General features: G+C 31.1%; 1 protein-coding gene across 4 annotated transcripts in view; it reads left to right on the top strand.

Moving 5' to 3' along the window:
* Positions 1–26,536, top strand: part of jbug (filamin-type immunoglobulin domains fbug) — a 112,553-nt gene that overhangs the window by 48,196 nt on the left and 37,821 nt on the right. For all 4 annotated transcript variants that reach the window (XM_076414311.1, XM_076414312.1, XM_076414313.1 and 1 more), the window contains 8 exons: positions 1,511–1,799; positions 3,244–3,407; positions 3,460–3,702; positions 3,791–4,188; positions 6,437–6,651; positions 6,709–6,895; positions 8,922–9,139; positions 12,393–12,560. In XM_076414311.1, coding sequence (XP_076270426.1) covers positions 1,511–1,799; positions 3,244–3,407; positions 3,460–3,702; positions 3,791–4,188; positions 6,437–6,651; positions 6,709–6,895; positions 8,922–9,139; positions 12,393–12,560 — 1,882 coding nt within the window. The remainder of the gene's footprint in view (positions 1–1,510; positions 1,800–3,243; positions 3,408–3,459; positions 3,703–3,790; positions 4,189–6,436; positions 6,652–6,708; positions 6,896–8,921; positions 9,140–12,392; positions 12,561–26,536) is intronic.

Genomic DNA, 26,536 nt, shown 5'->3' with positions numbered 1-26,536 from the left:
TTTTCAAAAAAATATAACAGACAATGACTCGACTTTTCCTCGCGGCTTCTCAATCATAATAAAACTATTTTTTCTTTTAAATCACTATATTCGTAGTTAGAGGACTGGTGCTACCTATTGCCTTTTATTACTCATTATTTAATGTTCAAGCAATTGCTCTATTTTTAAAAATATTTCTGATGGCATTTTAATTTTACTTTAGAACAACATCTTTAGGTTTTATTTAATTTAAAATAGAAATACTATCCATTCATACTATGGTAGCACACCAGTGAAAATAATTAATAAAGAAAAAATAACCAATGTCGGTGTTAATACTGTTGGGGGCAGATGATATTATTTAAATATATATTATTATCACAGATTAGTTAACATGTCAAGCAATCAAAACTAATCATATTATTTAATCTATATTATATATATATATATATATATATATATATATAATTCTCGATTAAATAATAAACTTGATAGAAAAAATATGCTATAGAAATTATAGTATTTAATTGCTTTATGCAAAACAAGAGGATACAATGTTTATAAAATATTGACCACAATGCGGACGTTCACCTTGTTTCACCAGTCTTACTCTTATGGTAGATTTATTTATCTACTTAAACAGTTGGTCCAAAAATCAAGCTTCTTTTTAGTTTTAACTATTTTATACCTAATTATCTTTTGGTCAATCTTTAGTTTTATATAGAATGTATAAACAATACTACGGAACCAATAATACTTTAATATAAACGAAACCATTAATTCTAAATACTTCGCTTGTTACATCTCTTTGCTAGACTCAATATACCGTACTTTCGAATAACCAAGGTTGCATTAGTCCTACTGTATAATACTATCCGCCTGAAAAAACTATCAATCCCGATTGTTATCTTGTTTCGTTTGTCTTCTTCAACTTTATGAGACAACATTATGAGTTGCAATATATATCTATGTCTGCTGTCCATGCTCTCCAATATTTTTTAAGGTTCTAATTATTTTCTATGACGTTTTTGATAGAACAAGTTGACCAATAAACCGCGGCACAAAAAAGGGTTGAACTGTCCGTTAGGAATTCCATTTGTCAAAGACAATTTTTCGTATTTTTTTAAAACATTATTTTCCTACAATATTAATTCCTTATGAATTTCTTCTATCTAAAAAATTCCACCCCTCTTATTCAGCACATAGCTTAGTTATCTAAATTAATTTTTTGAAGAGCACCAAACCAATACTAAAATGAAGAAGCTTTTTTAATAGTCTGTTTTAAAAAGTGAAATCAAATTTAGTAACTCTGGAAAGCTGAAAAATGCATGAAGCCTCAAAATTCTTATTCTTATTATTTTCAATCGCAACATCATAAGTTATTTTAATCAAACTTTATCTAAATTGCTGAATATCAAGTCTCCAAAAATATTGAATAACAACTTAAAACTGATTAATTTTTTTATATCTGTTATATTTTTAAATTGTGATGATGAAATACTAAATTACTATTTGTTTTTTTTTATTACAGACTCATTATCAGGTGTCCATACTAGACTCCCAACTGTCTTACTCCAAGTTATCGGTAGAAATCAGAGGACCAGACAATAAAACATACTTGGATAAGCACCTAAATAAAGGAAGAGGTTCGTTTGTGCCATCTAAGATTGGCATGCACGAGCTGATTGTTAAGTACGAGGGTGAAGAAGTTGTCGCTGGGCATTATTTCAGAGTTTTACCGGCTTTGGTCGAGGTAGCTCCACCAGGAATGGCTCCATGTGCTTTGGGTTCACTAGTACAAGTTCTTGTAAACGCTACAGGTAGGAATACTTGTTAATTATATCACTAATAATGGTATGTCTATGTAAGACTAACGAACAAAAAACTGCTGTATGCTGTGTGTTAATATCAAAAATGCCGATCCCACCAATTTATCATGTTTTAATAGTGGGATATTAAAAACAAGTTTTAAATATGTGGTAATCGCCATTGGCTCAGTTGTCTTAATATTATTTCTATTTCTTTTCTCTAAAGGTCTTATCGTTTTAGAATTGTAAGCATCCCCTCAAAAAAAAGTTCAACAATATCCGTCAAACACATTTTTATCATGTTCAGCTTAAGTCACTTAAAATCTGAAAGAGAAACTAATCAATCTGGCTTCTAAATAAAACAGAATCATATAGATTTAATGGTGGGTCCAAAAATGCTTTAGAAACACTTAGAATTTTGTTTGGTAAAAGATGCGATGCATTGGTAAACGTATGGAAATGGAGATTTCACTAGTAAGTTTTAAAATGCATCAGCTTGTTATAGCCCTTCACGATGTTCTTCAATAGCCATTGACATCAAAATAACCACGTTTCATATGAATCAACAGCTTTTTCGACATCACATTAGCGCATCAGCATTTTTGGTGAGCTTGGGTACCATATATCTTCAAACCAAACATCAACAGTAATGAACGTCGAAAGTGCAATTTGCATCAACAGCGTTTTCGACATCACATTAGCGCATCAGGATTTTTGGTGAGCTTGGGCACCATATATCTTCAAATCAAACAACAACAGTAATGAACGTCGAAAGTGCAATTTTAAGTTCCATGGTTGGCGTCTGTATACACAATATTCGATAATATCAAATGGAAAACTATGATTTTATATAGAGAAATGTCAAAATCTTCTAATTTAATAGTTTCTGGATTGACTATGTTCAACAGTAACATTTCACCAATGATAAAAATACATTCAATCGCCTATAAATAAATAAATAAATAAATAAATAAATAAATAAATAAATAAATATATATATATATATATATATATATATATATATATATATATATAGCAAAAGGTTATTACATTTTAAACGCTAAAATAAACAATTATGATAATATCATTGTAATAATTAATAAGAAAAAATATTAATTTTATTTCAATTGCGCAATATTTATTTAAATATTTGCGTAATATAAGTTCAAAAATGTCCCTGTCAAAGTCATTCAAAGGTATTTTTAGCCCCATGTTCTAGTTATTTTATCTAAACTTATCATTGGAAGAATATTAAGGCCCCACATTTCTCGGAAGTAAAGGTTACCCTGAATTATGCCTATAAAGCAAATTCATGGTTACTTAGTCAGCAGATCATTTACGGCATATTTGTTTTTTATACGAAAATGTCTTCGAATATATGTTTTTCCTGTATTTATGCTACTGTACATTTTAATTATATCTATATTTGTTATAAAATATTCTTGTTTCACTTTAGGTGCTCCAAGAAAAGAAGATATCTTAGTAACTGCTTACAGCCCAACTGGAAGACCTCTTGATTGTCCATTGACCACAATAGATGGCACAAACAGCGCTACCTTTAAACCGGACGAACCTGGCGAATGGAGAATAGAAATTACTTATCAAGGAAAACAGATTCAAGTAGGACTTATTAAATATCAAGAAATAAAAAATATAATTGTTTCCTTAACAGGGAGGTCCTTTCACATGTTCTGTTTTCGATCCAAACGGAGTACGAATATCTGGATTGGAAGGCGCCCTCCCCTTGGTACCACACAGTATTGATCTCGACTGCAGGAACGTAGGTGTACCTGGAGAAGTATTTGCTGATATCGTTCACGATAAGAAGTCGGTGCATTGTCATGTGGAGAAAGTGGACAGTCAAGGTTTTCATTATCGTATTCATTTTACGCCAAAAGATGCAGGCAAACATCGGGTTAGTATTAGAGCGAACATTCTTGAATTACTTTGTAACTAAAATTTGTTACCAAATGGTGAAGTATCCATAAAACGTATTTCTTTAGGTGTATGTTTATTTCAATGGTTACGATGTCAAAGGATCGCCTTTTATGATGAGAGTGGGGACGCAACGTCGCTCCAAGTCATCATCTCATTCCAGTCCACAGAACACATATAGGCAAAGCCCGACGAATCGATATGCCAGTCCAAGTCCCACGTCAAAGAATACCCTGTACAACAGCTACAGGCAGAATGCTAGTCCTCTTCTTGAAGAAACCCACAAGTACGCTCAGGATTATCATAACAGATCGGTAACTGAGAAAAGTCGAATTACGTCAGGCTCACCAAGTTACAATGAGAGGAATGATAGTCCCAGCTATCTTCAGAGAAACGAGAGTCCAAGTTATCGTGGTCCTAGTCCGGCATACGGAAGGGATAGTCCTGATTTTATTAGTAGTAAAAGGTTGGTTACATTGTAAAGATTTTCTCCGGTTTTCTTCTCTTGTAATTCATATTCGTCATAACTTCACTGTTATAAATATTCCATAAACATTATTCGATTCAATTTTAAACTCTTTTAGTCTATCCGAAGTCGAAGATCTCGCTTTTAATCCATTACAATTTTTAATTCAATCGAAGTCTTTATATCTCTTTATTAAAGTTTTTGTTTAATTACTACACATTCTTATTTAACAGAAATATCTTTGGAGTCATATATTCTTTTATGTATTCTTCTTATTTAGAAAGAAATATTTTCATTTATTTGTTTGTTTCTAATATTCTTCTTGTCATTCTTCTTCTTCTTGTCCATCTCACTGTCCAACAGAATAATTGATTGTTTAATTTTTCCCGACTTTATGAGTCAACCTTCACAAATTTTGGCTTAAAGAAAACGAGAATGATAAAGAAAAAGAAAGTTTAGTTCTAGCTGCGTGATATACAATGAGTGAAAGTTGTTTGTTTTACGGAAAATATGAAATATTAATTACATGTTTTTAATTGCAGCTTACATCTTATGTATAATCTTAATTTATTTCTAGTATTCTGTTGTATTTGCATCTATTCACAAGCAGGATGAGTGCCGGATAAATACATTAGAGTGTTTTTCGCAAATTAAAATGAAATTAGACTTCTTAATTCTTGTTCGTCCTAAAATTAGATTTCTTGCGTATTGTCAAGTAGTTCAATAGCTTCCACGTTGTTGTAATTTAGTAACCTTATTTCATATTTTAAGTCAAAATCTTGAATAATTTTATAAATTCATTTGATTTCGAGGTTAGGGCAGTTCTTCGTTGGTTACGTAATTCGAGGAACTTTATCTTGGCAACTTTTATTTTGGATTTATATTGAAATAGTTTCAAAATTAATGATTAATAAAATAGTGCCATTATATATTAGTGAAAACGGGAGTAGCTTTCAGCTAAACTAGCACAGTTGTTTAATTTTGATTGTTTTCTTCAGCTTTTTGCCATATATGATATGTCCAGTTTAACCAACCATCGAGATTGATAAATGACCGACATATTTTGCTAATTTTTCTTGAAAAATTGGGTACACCTCAAGTAAAACAATTAGGTGTTTGTCTTTGTTTTCAACGCAAAATTGAAATTTACGTAATAATTCACGTATGATAACATAAGTGTGATTGTTTTTTTTTGAATGACATTTACTTTCTAAATTGTTGAAAATTACGCTTACCAGAAGGTGGGATCTACTAGATTTGCAATCTCCTTCTGTGACAAATCCACATCTCGAATGAGATCACTCATTTGTGATTAGTTCAATCTATGCGGTTGATCATCTTGTTCTTCAAAATCAAGGTTATGAATTATTGGGTTCCACACTGTCTTTATTTGCTACTCCTGACTCATAAATTTAAAATGGAGTAAGAAGTGGTAAATTGTCGGATTGTGAATTAAGGCAAATGATAGATGGAAGATTACTTATGTAACAAAAATTTGTTGTGAATGAATTTGTAATTTTCGTTGTATACTGATGAACCAATTATACAAATTTTTTACAAAAAGAAAATGTAGAATATAGAAAATTGTAAATGTTATTTCCATTTCTAAAACTAGAGCTAACTTTTTGAACTCAGGTAATGGAATAAACTGTTTTGGAGCATAAAACATTTTTATTTTCGGTTAATGTTACATAATGTCTACATTTATTCCTTGCATTATTCTATTTATACAAATATATATATATATATATATATATTGGCGGTTTAATTTAGGTACAAAATAATAACTAAATGATATGATTTGATAGTAACAAAGTTCTTTTATAAAATGTCTATAGTTTTTGGTGCTGGATCAATTTAATCTAACCTTTTCCTGTCCTGTATGGAAAGTGTCTGTATTCAGTATATCTAATTAGTGATAATTACTATTATGACGATTGTGTTAACTTTTATTTCCTATTTAAATTAGATAAGGTTTCAAAATGTTATTTTATGTTGTCCTCAATACAAGTAATCCTTTAAACTTTTTATAAAAACACTATGATATAATTTGGAAATTTTTTTACTGTCAATAATGACCATTTGTGATATTGACTATTTACAACAATTATCTCTATCCTGATTACAAACAGTCCAAAAATATATGTTTCTCTTTATATTTATTCTATTCGTCTCGCTCTTCGTCTTATTTATTATATTGATAAAGTGATTAAAATAATAATCGGAATAACATTTTCTCAATGTTAAGGTTAAATGAACGAAGATATGACACATCTAGTCCAAGTTTTGCCAAGAAAACAGCAGATTCCACTTACACTAATAAGATGTCATCGATGAAGATATCCGATCCACGGAGCACCAGTTTTGGTGGGACCAGTCCCGATGTCGGTTACACTACATCAGCAACTTCTAGATTCGATAAAAGATATAGCGAAAATAGAAGCTTCAACAACTACAGCGAAGGTAGGCGCTTTAATACTATTTTTGAATAATTTGTAATAATATTTGGCTGATTTCTAGGAGTCGATACGAGTCCCATAGTGAAGGTTTCATCGATGGTTGATCAGTCAACGCGGAGAGACTCTTGGGATGCGATAAACAAAACAAAAAACATATTTTCCGAAAGAAGTTTGGAATCGTTGGCGAATTTGACCGATTCACAATTAGATTCGGATACTAGACGACAAAAGACGGAAGAACATAACAGGTATACGCTTTTTTTGATACCATTGTTAGAATATAGTTTATGAATGCGGACTTTATTGATATAATTATTACTGTGTGTTAAATTTGAAGAAGTTAACGGAATGGATGAAAAATTATTTATATAAATTCTTTTGATTTTGAATAATATTTTTGCGAAAAGGTAACATCACCTCTTTTGAAGCCAAAACCTTTCCTATTAATCAGTAATTTTTGATTTTAACGAGCCACTTCATTCGCATCAGTCATTCGTCATTAGTCAATCCCACTAGATCCAAACTAAATTACTTTCCAGCAAACACTTCTTTCGGCACCTTCCTTATTTTTTGAAACTCCTTCAGACTTCGCCTACGGTTTATTTCCAACCTTATTGTCATAGATGATTTAATTTTCATTACCCGTAATTATTGACTTCAAAAATCGATTGGTTTCCTTTTTAATCGACTTCGAAAAAGGAGGAGGTTCTATGTTCGGTTGTATATATTTTTTTAAGGTATGTTCGCCGATTTTTCTGTCAATTGTGGGCCGATTTTCAAAATTCTTTTTTTATTCGAAAGAGTTCTTCCGAGGTGACCCCATTCGAACCAAGTCAGGATCTGATGGGAGAAGGGGGGAGAATCGAGGAAAACGCGAAAAACATATTTTTTTATCTAAAATAATCAGATATTTGTATATAATGTTATCGCTGAGTTGATGCGACCGAAAATCGGAAGTCGTTCATTGCAAAAGCCATTCAGTTTGCTTTTTAAGCACTAACTGCAGCATGAAAATATTGTTGATTACTGCTTCTATTGTGTAGTGGTTAAAGCGTTTAGCTTCCAAAAGGAGGTCGTGGATTCGATTCCCGGCGCGGACAATAGTTTCTTGTTGTTCTAGTTCAGTTAGAACATTTGTCAAATCACCTAGGCTAGATAGCGGACCCCGAAGTATCAAGCCTTCCTTATTTTCAATAATTGCTTCTTTATTCCTATTTTTCCTCATACGAGCTGCACCTTTAATTGGCCTACCCATTGTAGTATTAAATTAAATAAATGTGTAATTTATTGATTAAATATGTAACACTGAAAAGAGAAAAATAAAATATGTTTATCAAAAAAATTGAACCGATTTCAAAAAATAAATAACGAACTCAGTAAAAATTAAAAAATAATCAATCTTAGCCACCAAGCCCAAACAATACAAAAATAATAATATAAATTTGTTACATATACACAAAATTAAATTAGGAACAAAAAAAATCTAATTTGTTGCTCAGCACCGACTACAAAGTGATCAGTTAGTAGTAGTTAAAATAATATTGTAAATAGATATATACGTTTAGGTAATTATTAAGCTAAGTAAATTGTGTGTATATAGTAATAATATACGTAATAAAATACGTGTAGTAGATAGGTGAAATAAGGTTTTTGTTTATTTTTATTCAGTTATTACAATTATTTATGTACATATTTTATTTTAAAATGTTTTTTTTTGTGTAAAAAAATAAGTTTGATTACTTTTTAGTCGTTATTTATTTTTGAAGTCGGTTCAATTTTTAAAAAAATATTTTATAGCAGCAGTTATTAGTAATACGTATCAGGTCCATTAAATTTAATTTAGTCTTACGTTAATCTTAGTTTTATATTAATGGCTCATTATGGACGATGTGTTTAAGAATTTCATTGACTTTTCAATGATGGGCTGCTCAGGATGAGATTTATCTTCAACATCAAAATTTCTGCACTCATCATCCTAAAGATCGCACACATTTTCATAAGCCTGCTTCATTGAATCGTTATTTTTTTTGATTATATATTTTTCTTTTGTCTATTTTCACTATATTTGACAAGGTGTTTAATTATATTTGGTCTGCAATAGTTAGTTTTTTCAATTTTAAAAATGTTCAGTAATGCTTTGAATAATCATATCGATTTTAATCTTTGAAAAAACAAAACGAAAACCATTTGTTCCATAATAAATAAATAAAAATTTTAATTGGTTATAATATTATTACGAAAAGCAGTATAATAGTTTTTTAAAATATTTTACAGATATCTGTTAAACGAGCAATCATATACAACCCATTCTGACTATAAACATAATTATTCCGAAAAATATACAAACAATATGGATACTTATAACGAGAGGGGTTATGGAAGAAATTCTCCTATATATAAGAGCAGCCTGAAGAATACTGCAGGAGGAGCAGCGGCAGTGAGAGTGCAACCGGTTCCAGATGGAGTTCTTGGACAGCCTGTGGAATTTGAAAGTAAGTAATCGAGCAAAATGCTTAAATTTCAACAAGGAGTTTTGAGAAATTAGTTTAGGTTAGGACTGACGAACATGTATTAATCTGCATTATACTATTTCTACTAACAGGTCAATTGAAAAGTCCCCGGTCTACCATAGTAAAATTCTACTAGAGCTTTTTCTTTTGAGATCTGAGAACAGGAAATAGTCGCTGGGGATGAGATCTGGAGAACACAGTGGATGAGGAAGCAAGTCGAAGCTCAATTCGTGGATTTTTGCCATCGTTTTCACTGAAACGGTGCATTGTCTTAGTGAACAGCACTTTCTTTTTCTTCAAACGTGAACATTTTTCGGCGCTTTCGTCCTTCAAACAGTCGCTTTGTAATAGTCGCTGTTGATGGTCCTTCCTTTTTCAAAGTAGCCAATGAAAATTATTCCATGCGCATCCGAAAATACAAACGCCATAACATTGCCAGCCGACTGTTGCGTTTTCCCCCGCTTTGGAGCGGGTTCATCGTGTGCATCGGATGACTGTGGATTGAACTTCGGAGTGAAATGATGGAGCCACGTTTCATCCATTGTCACATATTGACGCAAAAACTTGGGTTTATTACGCTTGATCATCATCAAACAGTGCTCCGAATCATCAACTCGTCGTAGTTTTTGGTCAAAAGTGAGCTCGCGCGGCACCCACTTTGCACAGAACTTTCTCATACCCAAATATTCGTGAATTATATGATGTATACGTTCGGTTTAAATCTTTAAAGTGGCTGCTACTTCATTCAATTTCAATTTACGGTCATTCAAAATCATTTTGTGGATTTTTTAAATGTTTTCCTCGGTAACAACCCTTTTTGGGCGTCCACTTCGTTCACCGTCTTCGGTGCTCATTTCATCACGTCTAAACTTAGGATACCAATTCTTAATGGTTGATTTTCTTGGGGCAGTGTCCGGAAACTCGGCTCCAAGCCAAGTTTTTGCATCAATTATAGCTTTTTCCTTTCAATAAAGCAAGCAATATTTTATCAACACACTAAATTCCTTTTTATCGATTTTTTTCATAAGAACAAAAGTTGCTTCACTCAAAATGCTATAATTCACAAACTAATGATCCGACAGCTGTCAAATTTATACACGTATCTTTTGAGGGTTGGCGACAACTAAAAAACATATAGATTTAATTCTAGTAGCGCCATATATGTGTCAGGTCGGGGACCTTTCAATTGACCTGTTATAAAAAATTTTGATTAATTAAATCTGATGACTGACTGCTAAATATTTTCTATTCAGTAATAAGGGCAAAGTTACTATTCTTTACTTGGAATCAGATATATGCATTTTGTGTAACAATAGTAGCACTAATTGTTTTTTATTTAGTTAGATAGTCGAGATAAATAACTAATGTTAGGATAATACTGTGTTAATCTTATTAGTATTTGAAATGAACTGGTGAAGATAGGAAGTTAACTTCTTCAGGCAGCTACATGTATTTGGAGCTGAATTCTAATTTCCAAGTTTGTTCCCTATTTCTATAGATTTTTGTGTCCACATTGAATTATTCATAAACAATTTGCTGTATTTCCATTTCATAGTGTTCCTGTAAATGTAGTTTCATGACTTATTACGTTTGCATAAGTTAATTTTTATTGAGCTAAATAACATCTGAATGCATAATGAACTTCAATTTCTAAAAAAAAACGCTGAATTGAGAAAATATCGATGAAAATTCCTTGATTCCTTGATTGTAAATTGATTCTGAACTAATCTTAAGAGGTTTTAGAAAAGGGCATTTCTAATCTAGTTTTTATTTCTAATGTTTTTCAAGGTGTGTTATAATTAGTCAAATATAAGTTCTTTACTTAAACTGTATTAAATTTGTTTTGGTGCACTCGTGTGATATTAGTTTTTCATTATTTAATTAACAATAACTGATTAATAATAATCTATATAATATAATAAATAATAACATTAAAAAATAATGCAAATAAAATACGTTACTCCTTGGTTGGTTGAATGCAGTTTTTCATTTTTAAAGTGATATATAATAAATAAGATTTTTTCTCGTTAAGTATATTCAATTTACATAACAATTTGTATAACAGGTTAATTGAAAAGTCCCCGGCCCACCATAGTAAAACACATATTTTTGCCAAAATTAGTTTTTTTTCCAACTTTTCGATACCATTTTTGTAGTACGATTTGTCCTTTGATTCAAAATAGGCCTCAGTTTCGGGGATCACCGCTTCATTCGATGAAATTTTTTTCCCAGCGGGAATTTTTTATTCTTTTGAGATCTGAGAACAGGAAATAGTCGCTGGCGGCCAAATCTGTAGAATACAATAGTAGAAAGCAGTTCGAAGCCCAATTCATGGATTTTTGACACGGTGACTGTCAAACTGTTGACTGTTGCGTTTCCCACGCTTTGGAGGAGAAGGTTCACCGTGTGCAGTCCACTCGAATGACTGTCGATTGGACTTCGGGGTGAAATGATGGAGCCATGTTTAATCAATTGTCGCATATTGACGCAAAAACTCGGGTTTAATATGCTTGATCATCTTCAAACGCTGCTCCGAATCATCAACTCGTCTTTGTTTTTGGTCAAAAATGAGCACGCGCGGCACCCACTTTGCACAGAGATTTCTCATACCTAAATATTCGTGAATGATATGATGTATACTTTCAGTTGATGAGTAGAGTGTCTGCTATTTCATTCGTGTATGCTATTTCGTCGGTAACAACTTCTTTTGGTCGTCCACTGCGTTCACCGTCTTTGGTGCTTATTTCACAATGTCTAAGTTAGCATATCAATCCTTGATGGTTGATTTTCCTGGAGCAGTGTCCGAAATCTCGGCATCAAGCAAGATTTTGCTTCAACTGTATTTTTACCTTCAAAAAGCAATATTTTGTCAACACGCAAAATTCATTTTTATCCATTTTTCCACAATAACAAAAGTTGTTTCACTCATAATGCTATAATTCACAAACTAATGATCTGACAGCTGTCAAATTTATACACGTATCTTTTGATGGTTAGGGCTAACTAAAAACACATGGATGTAATTATAGCAGCGCCATCTATGTGCGAGTCCTTGAACTTTTCAATTGAAATTCCTCTTAAAAATAACATTAATTTATTTTCATATTTACTATGTTTTCATATAACTATAATTAATAACTGGTGTAGAAAGATATCTGAAACTATCGAACATTATTACTGTATAATTTATATTAATATTTATATTGTTTATATTATTTATATTGTTTTCATTCAGTTGACGGAAGCGGTGCTGGTTCCGGTGACTTGGAGATACTGGTGGAAGGAGGACGTGTCACCTCTAGCGTGAGGAGCCTTGGAGGTCAACGGTTTCGGGCAGCTTTCACGCCTCATCAAGCCTTACCCCACCGGGTCGATATCAAGTTCAACAGAGAAACAGTTCCAGGTAAGTAGTGTTTGGGCGATCCGATTCGGTGATGGCTGTTGTTTTGTGTGGATTTTAAAATGCCACTAGAGCTTTAAATTCCTTCAGCTTTTACTGACTGGAATTATCTTCGTTCAGAAGAAAATACTAGTCATATGTCTTGAATGTAGACTATTTCAGATTTTAAAATTCAATTCAATATTTACGCTACTGAAGAATGGACAAGATATATCATGAGTTTATAGCTTTTATGGTTAGATGTTATATTTAGCCGCAGAGTTATTTTCTCATTGTTTTTATGTGTGTGGGTTTTAAACGCCTTCTATGTAAATTACGTTTTCAATGAAATCTTAGAGTTAACTTTAATAAAACATTATTTTATTCAATATAAATTTGATTTTGATTTCGAGTATATTTGGTTGTATATATTGAATTGAATTATATGATTTGGCCGTTCGTTTTATGATCTTATCCGTTTCCCATTACATGTAATATACGATATATATAAATCAATTAATATTGATAATTATTATTTTTGATTAGTATTTTTTATATGTTTTGTGAAAGAATTTTGTAACATTATATTTAATACTTTATGTATATTTTATATGTAATAAATTTAATAAATATTATGATTAAATAATTTAATACTTTAGGTAATACTACGGGATAAAATCTTTAATACTTAAGTTTTTTTTATAACCACGTTTATAAAAGAAAAAAATTAAATTCAAATTCTCGAAATATGACTAGTTAAAGGAATTGACAGATTATTACTACTTTTTTATGTTGTTCGAATTTTGTAAAAATCACCATTGCAGAAATAAGCTAAAAAATTGTAAGCAGATGGTCTCAGAGCAGGTAAGTGATTTTTTGGCACTTTATACTCACCTATTATGACGGTCTGCATTCAAGACAAGGCGCATTGTATATTATTAACCCATTTCTCTTTTTGCGAATCGGTTCGATAATATTGGACGTGCAAAAATTCCGTGGAAAACGGCAGATTTCGCCTTTCTTGGCATTTAACGAGCGCTGTTTTCGAAACACACTCTGCCTCGCTGCGTGTTAATCGAAACCATTGTCCAAGGAGTGGCTGAGGTACCCACATTGAGACGAATGAGTCGAGGTATTCCTACGTTTCGCGAAGAAAGCCACAACAATCGAGATAATAATAGTTGGAGTTGGTCAATTTCTGATCACAATATATTTTTGTATATTTGAAATATTGTTTTGTTGCAAGGTATAAAAGGTTATAAATCAGATAAATTAATTTTAGAAAAGTTATTAAATAATTATGGTGGTTCTGATTATTTTAGAAAATTTTTAAAATTATTAAAAAAATATTATTCTTTCTAGTATATTATTAAATGAAATTAGCTATAAAGTTATATTAGAATTTTTTTCAAATTATTCATTTGTTTTCTATTATAGCTTATAGTATGTAACATTTGTCTTGTTTATGAAATAAAAGACAACCTCACAAGACACGATATTTCATATATAACATGATATTTTATTTTACCCATCGTTTGAAAATAACAACGAAAATTTTACAAAACTATAGGGAGACGGGCAAAATATATTGTATCATTGGTCCGTTATACACATGTGAAAAAAACTATAATATATTTTGTGACAGATGTCAGAATATTAACAAAATTGCTAGAATAGGAAAATTTGCAAATTTTACATAATGATAGATGATGTGAAAAGTTATGACATTGTATTAACATTGTTGGCATATTGTTTATGTATCAATGTTAGTGTTATTGTATATAGCAGTTATTAAAAAACATGTCTGGGGTATATATGTGTGATGACACTGTTTATATGTTTAGAATATGCAAAGTATACAGATGGTATTGGATGAAAAATATAAAGTTACAAGGGAAAGAATCTAAACATATAAGGCACATTTAGAGCCGATTAGTGGCGTGAAGAAATCGCAAACCAAATACCTTACAAATATTTGAAAATACACTGTTGAATTGAATGCTGTTACTTTGACACTCAAATATGTCATATTTGACATCAGTTTTGTTTTATTTTTTTAATTTTCATTAATGCTGTCAATGTCTATTTTTTAAACTTTTATTTATATTAATTTAAGATATTTAGTGAAAAAAGAACGTGTTCGTACATTTCAGCAACATAATCAGTATCCAAGTTTTAATTTGAGTTAAGCTTGTTAATTTTCCATTCCATTAATTGTTTTAAAATATTAATAACTTAATATAACTGCATCATGATTAATTGTATTTCAAAGAATATTTTAAATATCGTTAACTAAATTGATACCTCAACAATAACTCAATCATAACAATAAAATCGTCATACATAATCAAATTGATTTGATGTGCTTGATTAGGCTTAATCATATACTATATCTTATTTATTTCCATGTAGTCTACTTTTACCTGAACCAAATTAAATAACATTCCTAAAAACCTCTTAGATAACACATAATTGGATTTAATTGTTTTCGAAGAATGGGTAATGTTGTTTAAATATATATTACGTATAATAGTTATTATTAAAAACGTGTATCCACTAATTATACATAAAGATTTCAAGAATGTTCAATAATAGGTAAACAGGATCGGCCGTGCTCCAACTATTTCAATCTCGATGGATTTACCTGTATACCGTAGGAATGTTGCCCCCTCTTCCGCCGTGGCTCCTTCGTACCAGCCGACTGACGTACTGCAATTTTATAATGGTACCGCTGGCTTCGTCGGTCGAACCACCTCGTTTAACGTACCGTATGTTCAGTTGACGTGAACGACACATCGCGAAGATAAAAAGAAAAATCGAGACAGTTTTCTGTTTTTCAGTGACGGAAAAATAGTGATTCTTGTCAGAAACAAGCCGCGTCGGTATCGGTTAGTGTTCCAGTTAAGTGCCAGGTAATAACCAGTGTTTTTGTGTGTATTGGTGTTGGTTGGAAACGTCACCGTTTGGACGAACAAGCGGTCGCTCATTTAATTCGATGAATGAAAATGTAGTATTTCTTGACAGTTGTGGAATGATTCGATAGGTGATGGTTGATCCCCGGTGGTACTTTCACCCGTCGATCGGTAGTCAATTAACGAGGAAAACAAATCGAATGTCCTTGACAGGAACTAACAGGGTTAATATCCGCATTTTTTTGTTTCAACCATTGAATTATGGTTTAAAAATGTTGCGCTAACTGTTTTGCAGAGTAACAGTAAAACATATTAAAATTTTAAATGTATAAAATTTGATTAAAAATGAAATTTTACAAAATGCAATGTTCCATTATATTTTTTTAAATTTATTTATTATATTGTTACTATTCGTTGCCAACTAATCTATAATTTGTCTTTACAATAACTTAAATATAGCTATATATCTAGGAGGACCCATCGGCCCAATCTCAGTCTCTGCTAATTGGTAATAATATTTATAACACAACACGAGATCAAATGAAGGTCTCGGTGTAAGTACTCAGTCCTGTAGCATCTAGGTTCCAATACAATACTTCTCAGAACTTTGTATTGCATTACTTTTTGGGGACATCCGAATAATTTAATTCCATATATCCGTATAGGTTTCATTACTTGCTTGTATAATAGGAATTTATTATGTACTGATAATTGTGATTTTCTTTCATTTATCCAATATATTTTCCTATATTTGAACGTTCTTTCCTTTTCTTTTTTACATGTTGCTTCCAGTGGAGTTTTGCATCAATTCGAGATACTTAGCCTTATTTCAATATGATATTATTTATTACTATCGGTGCTTGTGAGGTGTGATTAACTGCACATGCACATATTTAATTTCGTTAATTTTTTTTCTAGGTTTGGGGCTAATTGTTTATAGTATCACTTGCCTGTTGTAATTATTTTGTGTCTTCTTTGTTATCTTCAACAACAAGAATGGCAGTCTTATCAGTAAATGTAGACATCGTGACATTTTCCGTTTGTGGTATATCACATATGTAGAGTCGGTAAATTATTGACCTCAATACCATTCCTTGTGGTACACCTGCTTTAGCTTCTTGTATTCGAGAGTAGGCTTGTTCTTACTTAATTCTGGCTGTAGTGTAAGATTTTAATAGTTCAGTATATTGTTTCGGTAACATTTTCTATAACTTATAAAGAAGGCCGTTATGTCAACCTTATCGAAGGCTTGTGCTACATCTAAAAATATAACTGAACATACATTTTTACCTTCGTAGGATTTTTCATGTTATTATTCTATGTACCTTGTCAATTGTTGAATGTTTGTTAATAAACTCGAAGTGTGTAGGTATTAGGTTCTTTCCCTCTATAATAGTTTTCAATATAAATAAAAATATAAATAGAGTTATTACATACAATACTCTAGTGCATATACTTGGTAATAAATATCATTATGAGTAGTTTTATTGAGATATTACGAAATATATTGCTATAATTAGAAAGCTTTTAGAATAATTTTGTTATTGTTGATTTCGCATATATACTAAAATTAAAAGAACGGGAATTAGTAGTTAGTTTTTTATTATTATTGAGAATTTGTGCATATAATTTATGACATATTAAAGGTTTTAAATAAGTTTGTGAAAATTGAAATAGAAAATATACATAAATATTCTAAAATTTTATTTGATGGATTAATAATTTGGTATAATTTGGAATTCTTATATCAACTTCTTCCAAAAACGTACCATAATAATCTGAGTTTAGTTATTATAAAATATATGCGTTAAAATTTATTTTAATATATGAATATTTATCAATTTATTTTTTAAATATTAAGACACATATGCAGTAAGGTTAGAGTAAAGTTAAAGGCATAAGAAATGTGTACATTCTGTTATAATAAACAAGTAATTTTATGGTAAATCTATACTACAAACATGTATAATATTATGTATATATATTGATCATTCAAGTTACAACTTTTAAATTAAAAATAGTGGCTATCATGAATATAACTGAAGAGATCCATGAGAGAGGATGCTTTTCCAGTAGTAATTAATCGTAAACTATCGAATCCTGCCAACTTATACTACTATCAGCAGTATGTTTGGATAATTTTGTTGTGATATGTTGTCATAATCGATAAACGTTTAAAATTTTTAAAAATTTCCTATCGGGACCGATTGTGAATCTAAACTGTTATCGAATACACATACACAAAAAGTTTCATCAAAATCAATGTAACCGTTTAGGAGGTGTTCAGTGATATACACACATACACACGGGCAGAAGAATTATATATATATATATATATATATATATATATATATATATATATAAACATAATGCAAATGTTGTTTGATGATTATGACTAGGTTTTGTATAAACATTATTACACAAAATGTATTATCCCTACATAAAAAATTATCTCTATAACCATGGATGTTGTATTAGCGAAAAATATATAATGATAATATATTTATTGCTTAGCATGAATGTATATAGTTTAGTTTCAAAGTCAAAGTCACAATGTTAGGGTCAATATTCTCAAGTAATAATAACAGAAACATAATGTAATTAATAATGTTAGTTAAGTGTAACATAAATACAGTTGCTTAGTAACTACTTAAATTTAAAACCTTTATTATATTCGGGAATACCGGTAGCACATTAGAAACAGTGAAATTTTTAATTGTTTTTGTTTTAACGATATATTTTCACATGCCGTATGTACCAAATGTTGCAGCAACAAAATGCATGCGTTATAATTAATATATGGTATTATTTATGACTCCTTTTGTCAGGTTCAATTTGCCATCTGTAGTCGAAAGTATCAAGAGAAGAAAGTGATTTCTTATCCAAAATAATTATTATCCAAAGAAGAAATGCAATATAATATTCGCAAGTAGTTTCAGTCGTAAATAGTTTTTTTGTGATTAATATTCGTTCTAACTATTTTGACTGATTGCAATGGAATACAAATGTATTTGTTTCCCTTACACATTTTTGTTTTAAATTTTAAATTTTTAATTGTTATACATATTAACGCTTTCCAATTAGAACAAATAACAGTAACAATACAGGAGAATAAATTGACATTTACAGCTCATTTACAGTAATAGTTCAGATTGACTGCAATGGCTCTGGCTTTACTAAGATGGCGCGTGTTGAATAGATCAATGCGTATTAAAATAGTTATATAATATGTTTGTTGAATAAAAGGAAAATGAATTCCTCACAAATGTCTGTGGCGAAACCGATCTTTTGGATGGAAATCACAACGGAGAGCTCCAGAAAAGACATGGTTTAAGGTCAAAAGAGTAGAGAAAGTAGTGAGCGATCTGAAAAATAAAGGATTAAGATTTTCTGAAGTCGAGAAGTTGTGTTCTGAGGCAACAATAGCAACATATTGGTTTAGCAACATTAACATCACTATTTTGAATCCATATACCATATGCTTCACACTTTACTTAAGATTAAAATAAAAGAGCAGCGTTTCTCGCAAATTGTGTTTTGTTTGTACAAAAGTTGACATGATTAGAGCACAGAGAAAGTATGTTGTACTCGTTTATTTGGGGGAAAATAATGACACTTATAGAATTATAGTTACAGGATGACGCAAAGCGATTTAATATTGTTTATTAATTTATTTGTTTTGTAATTTAATTCTAGTTTCACCATCTTTGTATTAATCCTTAAAAAATATTTATACATACACAGATCGAAATTTTTACGAATTGTTAAGAGTGTGGCAAATATGACTTGTGAACTAATATGTGGGTAAATCTTATTCTTGTTTGTAGTAAATCTGGCTAATAACAAAATATAACGTTAATAAAAATTAAATCAACATTATGCATTAAAAGTAACATAGAAAAGGGGTATATTTTCATAGAACTTTGTAGGACATGAAATATGTTCAGAAATAGATATGGTGGATATAGTATTTGGATTTTCATTTTTCGTTATATACAGGGTATAGACAAAATAATATTAAAATTATCCAATTTAGTATATGTTGTTACCTGTTGGCAGCACTGCTTTCGTGTAAATATTGCTCAATTTACATGCCGAGTCTTGTATATTATATTTCAGTATGTGCTGTGTTATGCGTTTTGTTTTGCGACGGCTAAAGTAAGCGAACAGTGAAATGTGTGATTTCTCAGTCTTCGAAATATCCACAATTCCGTGAAGAGGAATCAACAAAAATTAAAAAGACTTGTGCTCAGAGAATGTAAAACTAATGCGGCAAAAGTGTCAGCAGATCTAAAAACTCACTTGAGTAATACTGTTTCGATAAGACTAGCATCGCGGGAGATCCATAAAGCATAATCTTTTTATAATGCAAAAACTTTTTATAACGGAAGCTAACTCTAAGCTGCGAAACAAGTTGTTAGTGATCATAAAATCTGACATTTCATAATTGGAAAAATATGGTATGGTTCGATGAATCATCGTTTATGTTGCTTCCTACAAACCACCGCGTTTATGTACTGGAGAACCCCAAAACAAGCCTACTATTGGAACTGCTTGCTTTCTAACTGGTTCACTGAAAAGTCCCCGGCCGACCATAATAAAACACATTTTTTTGCAACATTAGTTTTTTATATTCAACATAATTCCCTTCAAGAGTTATACACTGATTATAGCGACCCTCCAACTTTTCGATACCATTTTTGTAGTACGATTTGTCCTTTGCTTCAAAATAGGCCCCAGTTTCGGCGATCACCTCTTCATTCGACGAAAATTTCTGCCCATCGAGCATTCTTTTGAGATCTGAGAACAGGAAATAGTCGCTGGGAGCTAGATCTGGAGAATTCGGTGGATGAGGAAGCAATTCGAAGCCCAATTCATGGATTTTTGCTATTGTTTTCACGGACTCGACATCTTTCAATCGACTCGGATGACTGTCAATTGGACTTCGGAGTGAAATGATGGAGCCATGTTTCATCCATTATCACATATACTCACCCACTTTGCGCAGAGCTTCCCCATACCCAAATATTCGTGAATATGATGTACACGTTCAGTTGATATCTTTAGAGTGTCTGCTATTTCATTCAATTTCAATTTACGGCCATTCAAAATCATTTTGAGAATTTTTTCCGTTGATTTTCCGTTCACCGTCTTCGGTGCTTATTTCACCACGTTTAAACTTTTATCCATTTTTTTCACAATAACTAAAGTTGCTTCACTCAAAATGGTATAATTCACAAAGTAATGATCCGACAGCTGTCAAATTTATACACGCATCTTTCCAGCGTTAGGGCTAACTAAAAAACATATGGATTTAATTCTAGTAACGCTATCTATGTGTCAGGCCAGGGACTTTTGTTTGCTCTGTTAACTGGTTGCTATGACACACACATTTATTTGTTTTGCTTATACTTTTCTGATTTTAAATTATGTTCATTATTATGCTAGAAACTTCTTAACCGATCTGATATTTGCTGGTGATAGCGTATTCGCCAATATAGATGTTGAGGTGTTTGATTTTAGAATTGATGAAGAAAATATCAAACTATAGGAAATTGACGGGTTGATTGCTACTATAAATCTCAACGCTATCCTATTAGAACAAGTATAGGAGCTTAAGTACTTGGGATCAGTAATATAGAAGAAGAAAGTGGCATCTACAGCTGTAATAGTAAGTAATAGTTGGATAGACCAAGTTGCACCAGTTTTCGCTTCTATGGATGAAATGTTAATACATACGTTATTACATTTTAGTGGATTTTTAGAACCATTACGATTTATTTGTACCTATAAAAACGATATTCATCCATTTTTATTATTTTTAAAAATCGTATTTATCATCATTTATCACCGCGTAGAAAAAGATAAAATTACTTTATATCGATGAGATGACCATACGAAACACCGACGAATCATCAGGTGTGTTGATTCTTGAACTGGGTCACAAATTCCACATGAAAATCAAACGCACTCGGTCGCTACGTTGAATGAGGTCACAGACGTCGAAGATTTTTTAAGCCGGCTAGTGAGGCAACGGCGGACATTGAACAAAAGAAGAAAATTCGACGAGATTAACCGAAAAAAAAATGGTTTTCGACGTTTTTTATAGTCGGCTTAAATGTTTCCTTTTTATTGTGTCTCGCGAAACAGATTTAATTGCCTTATGTAATCAAGGTGAATTGATTGGACCTTTAAACCTAGTTGTTCATTATGCGCAAGATTAAAATTTTAAATTAATGGGATTTGTATGTAAGCGCGGTAACAATAAACCGTTTTAATTGCATTGTTTATCCAACGATGTTGTTGACGGATATTTGTTCTTTTATTATATAGAATATTGATTCAGTCACCGTAAATGTGAAAAACTACTGTTACTGAACATTACTTAATTTGTTTCATACTCGATGTGTTAATATGTTGCTCTGTCTCAGTATAGATTTTTTAAAATTATTTAATTATTACATTGTTAGTAGTCGTCTCCAACTAACCTACAATTTGTCTTTATGATAACTTAAATCTAGGTATATAACTAGGAGGACCCATCGGCCCTATCTCAGTCTCTGGTGAAATAATGTTTATACATGTCACTGCTGTCTTTTTTTATTATATGCACATCACTACACAACCCTACACAAGATCAGATGGTTTGATCCTTTTGACTCTGCGTCCTATTCTGGTGGTATTCAAAAGCTGCAATAGTTCAATATTCTCATGAGAATGAGTCTTTCCTCATGCCCCCTTGCAATTCTCTTGATTTCTTGACTGACTGTGGGTATCTGAAGCTTTCGATGTAGGTGGTCAGTCCAGTAGTATTTGGGTGCGCCCACAATATTTCTCAGGACTTTGTTCTGAAAATTTTCTATTTTGTTTATGTTACTCTTTGCAGAACATCCCCATAATTGAACTCCGTATGTCCATATGGCTATCAGTATTTGCTTATATAGTAGCAATTTATTTTGTACTTATTGTGATTTTATTCCAATTAGCTAATACATATTCCTATATTTCAGTTCCAGTTCTTTTCTTTTCTTCTTTATAAGTTCCTTCCAGCGAAGTTTTGCACCAATATCCATTCCGAGATATTTAGCGTTGTTGCTATATGGAATGATAGTATTATTTACTGTTATTGGTGCTTGTATGGTCTGATTGTAGATGAATTGTATAGCACAGATTTAGTTTCGTTAATTTTTATTTTCCAGGCTTGTGTCCAATTATTTATATTGCCTGTTATAATTTTCGTTTGCTATTGCCTCCGACAGTTATAATCGCAGTATCCCAGCATAGATAAATGAATAAAAAACAGTGAGTGAACGTGAATTGTATTATACTGATAGTATTAATTTAATGTAATTTTATATTAATAATTGTTGATCGAGATTCTGAATTTTCTTCCTAGAGTGATTGGTTTCTTCTCTCAAAATAGACTTTACTTCATTGTCATCAGCATATATTCATAATCGGCATTTGAGAGTGCCTACTTTCCAACAAATATGGTGCTATTGGTACTGCAATCTTCACTAAATCTCGCCACCATTTGCAATCGGCTGCAGTTGCTCTAGCCTTTGCCAACGTTAGTCTCTTGATTTTCAGAATATTTTCGATGATGTTGGTCTTTATCTTTTTCGGTACTGTTTATTGCATCCTCCACTCAAAAGGTCATTTTCGCCTCAGAACTTTCTCAGGAACAACTTTCTTCGAATCCAGCTTTCATTCGGCAGGCAGGTTCAATTGATTGACAAGATACGCTTTCGAAAGAGGCGAATTTTGTTTTAAGGATATATGTTATTTTCACATGCTGTATATATCTAATGTTTCAACAACAAAATGCATGCGTTATAATTAATATATGGTATTATTTATGACTCCTTTTGTCAGGTTCAATTTGCCATCTGTAGTCGAAAGTATCAAGAGAAGAAAGTGATTTTTTATCCAAAATAATTATTATCCAAAGAAGAAATGCAATATAATATTCGCAAATAGTTTTAGTCGTAAACAGCCTTTTGTCATTAATATTTGTTTCTAATTATTTTAACTGACTGCAATGGCATACAACATTATTTGATTTACTTACACTTTTTGTTTTTATATTATGTAAACAAAATGTTTAAAAATAATTACGAAGTTTGTTTCTGCTAAAAACTTCTTAATTGATCTGATATTCATTGGTGATTGTGCTGTATTTGATAATATAGATGTTGAGCTATTTGATTTGGGAATTAATAAAAAAAAGGTCAAAGTATTAGGAACTGACGGGTTGCCCGCTACAATAAATATTAACACTGTCCACTTAGAACAAATAACACTAACAATACAGGAGAAGAAATTGCCATTTACAGCTTATTTACAGTAATAGTTCAGTTTGAGTGCAACAGTTCTCGCTTGTCTAAGACCACTTGTTCAACACGCACCATGCGTGTTGAACGGATCAATGGGTATTAAAATAATTTCAATATGTTTGTTGAATAAAAGGAAAATGAATTCCTTACAAATATCTGTGGCGAAATCGATCTTTTGGATGAAAGTCACAACGTAGAGCCATTGGATGAAAGTCACAACCAAAAAAGACATGGTTTAAGGCCAGAAGAATAGAGAAAATAGTGAGCGATCTGAAAAATAAAAGATTAAGATTTTGCAAAGGAACGATTGGCAAGATACGCTTTCGAAAGAAGCTGATTTTAGTCTTTATTGTAATATTTACTCTCTGTCACATGCACCATATTAGAAGGATTATCTTCTCCTATATTACTGATCTGAAATACTTGAACTCCTGTAGTTGTTATAAATAGATACCTTTTAGATTTGCAATAGTAGGTAGTATGTCAGTTCTTAATAATTTTTAATTTTAATTATTAATTCATATGTCTGTAGTGCGCACTAAATCATGAAATATGCTAGAAGCCTTAATATATCTATCAGATAATATAGCACTATCATCAACGAACATTAGATCAGTTGAGAAGTTTATAACATTATGTTGAACGCCATTTTTGTTATTACAAACTTTTAGTATAATTTCGTTCACTACTATATTCAAAAGCAATAGAGATACTATATTCATATATTCTTTCTCAAGGTATTGCTTCCACAATTGCCTCATCTGAACCATAACTCTTTTCCTAGAGCTTCCTTGGAGCTCCACAAATAATAAAAAATCACTGAGGGCTAAATCTGAACTATAAGGTGGGTAATCAAGCAATTCTAAATGCAATCCTTTGAATTTGACTACCGTTATCACCGACTTCTTGTATGGACCATCTTTTTGAATGACAAAACTTTCTTATCTAAAATCACTGTAACACTGAAACTAAACAGCAGATGAAATTTTGATTATACACGAAATACTTTATGTAAGCGAAATAAATAGATAAGACTGATTCATCGTGAGCTCTCTTAAATTATACCTGCGATTGATTTGAAATATTTAAAAACCTAGAGCAGAATTTGGGTAAATTTGATTCAAGATAGATTTTTTTGAAATGATAATCACTGATATATGATAAAGTTCGCTTATGTATGCTTGTATTCGCAAATTTCAAAAATTAGTTGATGAATTGATGTGAAATTTGTACACATTGATTTTTCATGATGCATTACCAAGTGAATAGCTAAAGTAGAGGTTTTTTGTTTATAAGATTTTATTTCTATGATTATTAAATATTTCGATAAAATCATCATTTGAAGCCAATAACAGTAGATGGCAGATTCGAAGTTTTGTGCCAGATAGGATTGTTTTAATGGAAATTATTTTAGTGTTTACAAAACATAAAATCTTCTCGATATTTTCTGTTAAACTAGCCTCGTGGAGTGTTTATAACCTTGCATTTATCGAACTGAATAATGTGGTCACCATCCATCTAGTCTTCAGCCAAAGCTGACTTGGCATATGGTTGATGTTGTTTTATCTTTGTACTTATTACTTTATTATACTCAAAGCAAACCCTGTATACACTTGTTATCTAAAAGCTTTGATGCTTGCAAGTGGATGAAACATCTTCCTCCATCGTTTTAAGATAACTTTGATGGTGTGTTTCTTTAATATTCTGCTAACGCAGCTCGTTGTTTCTTGAAGAAATGATGGTACTGGTAGAGACACTTTTTTTTATCTTATCTTACCTTTTCTTATTCTTGTTTCTATTATAGTATTAATAGTAGTCTTGTAGCTTTGTTTTTTTATTCATATCTGTTAAGCTGTATCCATTTTAAGGAAGGAAACGTCTGAGCTGATTAAGTTCGTTTTATAAAGATTTGGTTTGGATGTGATGAAGTCTTTATAGAATAAGGAATTCAGAATGAATTCTTTTTGAGATAGGTAATGGTGTAACGTAATTTGAAGGTTGATGTCTGTATGTCCGGATTTTTTGTCAACCTGATATTCTAGCTTAGTATATTATCCTATAGCTTGCTATATTATCATTTTGTTAAACTAAAACGACAAATAAATGTATATCGGAATTATTCTCAAATATGTTAGCTTTCAAGATATTTTTCAACATTCTCAGAAGTGAATTTAATTTAATTATATTATTTTATTAAACAAATTTAGTTGCAATACCTCACACGTAATTTATATGTGTGATTTTAACAGTTATAAATATTTTTGTGGGTGCAGCAACATCAGCTTATATTTTCGCTCTTGATATCAGATAATATCAATAGCGTTCGTTAAGAGCTACATCAAACATTTGATTTGAGTAAATACGCTTTAATACTTTGTATATTTTTCAATCATACTGCGGATTTGTGGATACGATCTATAGTCGTGTAGACATGTTTGAAGACAAATATTAAATCAACGCTATTATCAGCTGAAAAATCAAAAGTTTTACCAATAAGGAAAACGCGCGTAAGGAACAATCATATTTTTCAAGAAGTTCTTTTATCATAAAATAGACAGTATTTAGGATTGTTTTTTGCTTATACATTGATAAATATATATATTTGTTAATTCTTCAATTTATTAATCATTAATTTTTGGAATATTAGTCATCGATCGTCTACAAGGATTTTAAATGCCAACATTGATCAAACTTGAAGTGTCTGAAATTTTAAAATTATTTAATAATTTAATACTCTTGTGAGTACAGTAAG

Source organism: Rhynchophorus ferrugineus, unplaced genomic scaffold (genome assembly GCF_030347505.1).
Source record: "Rhynchophorus ferrugineus isolate W39M unplaced genomic scaffold, kcgeb_rfMv2 rfM9, whole genome shotgun sequence".
NCBI classification, from domain to species: domain Eukaryota; kingdom Metazoa; phylum Arthropoda; class Insecta; order Coleoptera; family Curculionidae; genus Rhynchophorus; species Rhynchophorus ferrugineus.
Note: the sequence above shows the minus strand (reverse complement) of the source record. Positions and strands in the feature narration are given on the sequence as shown.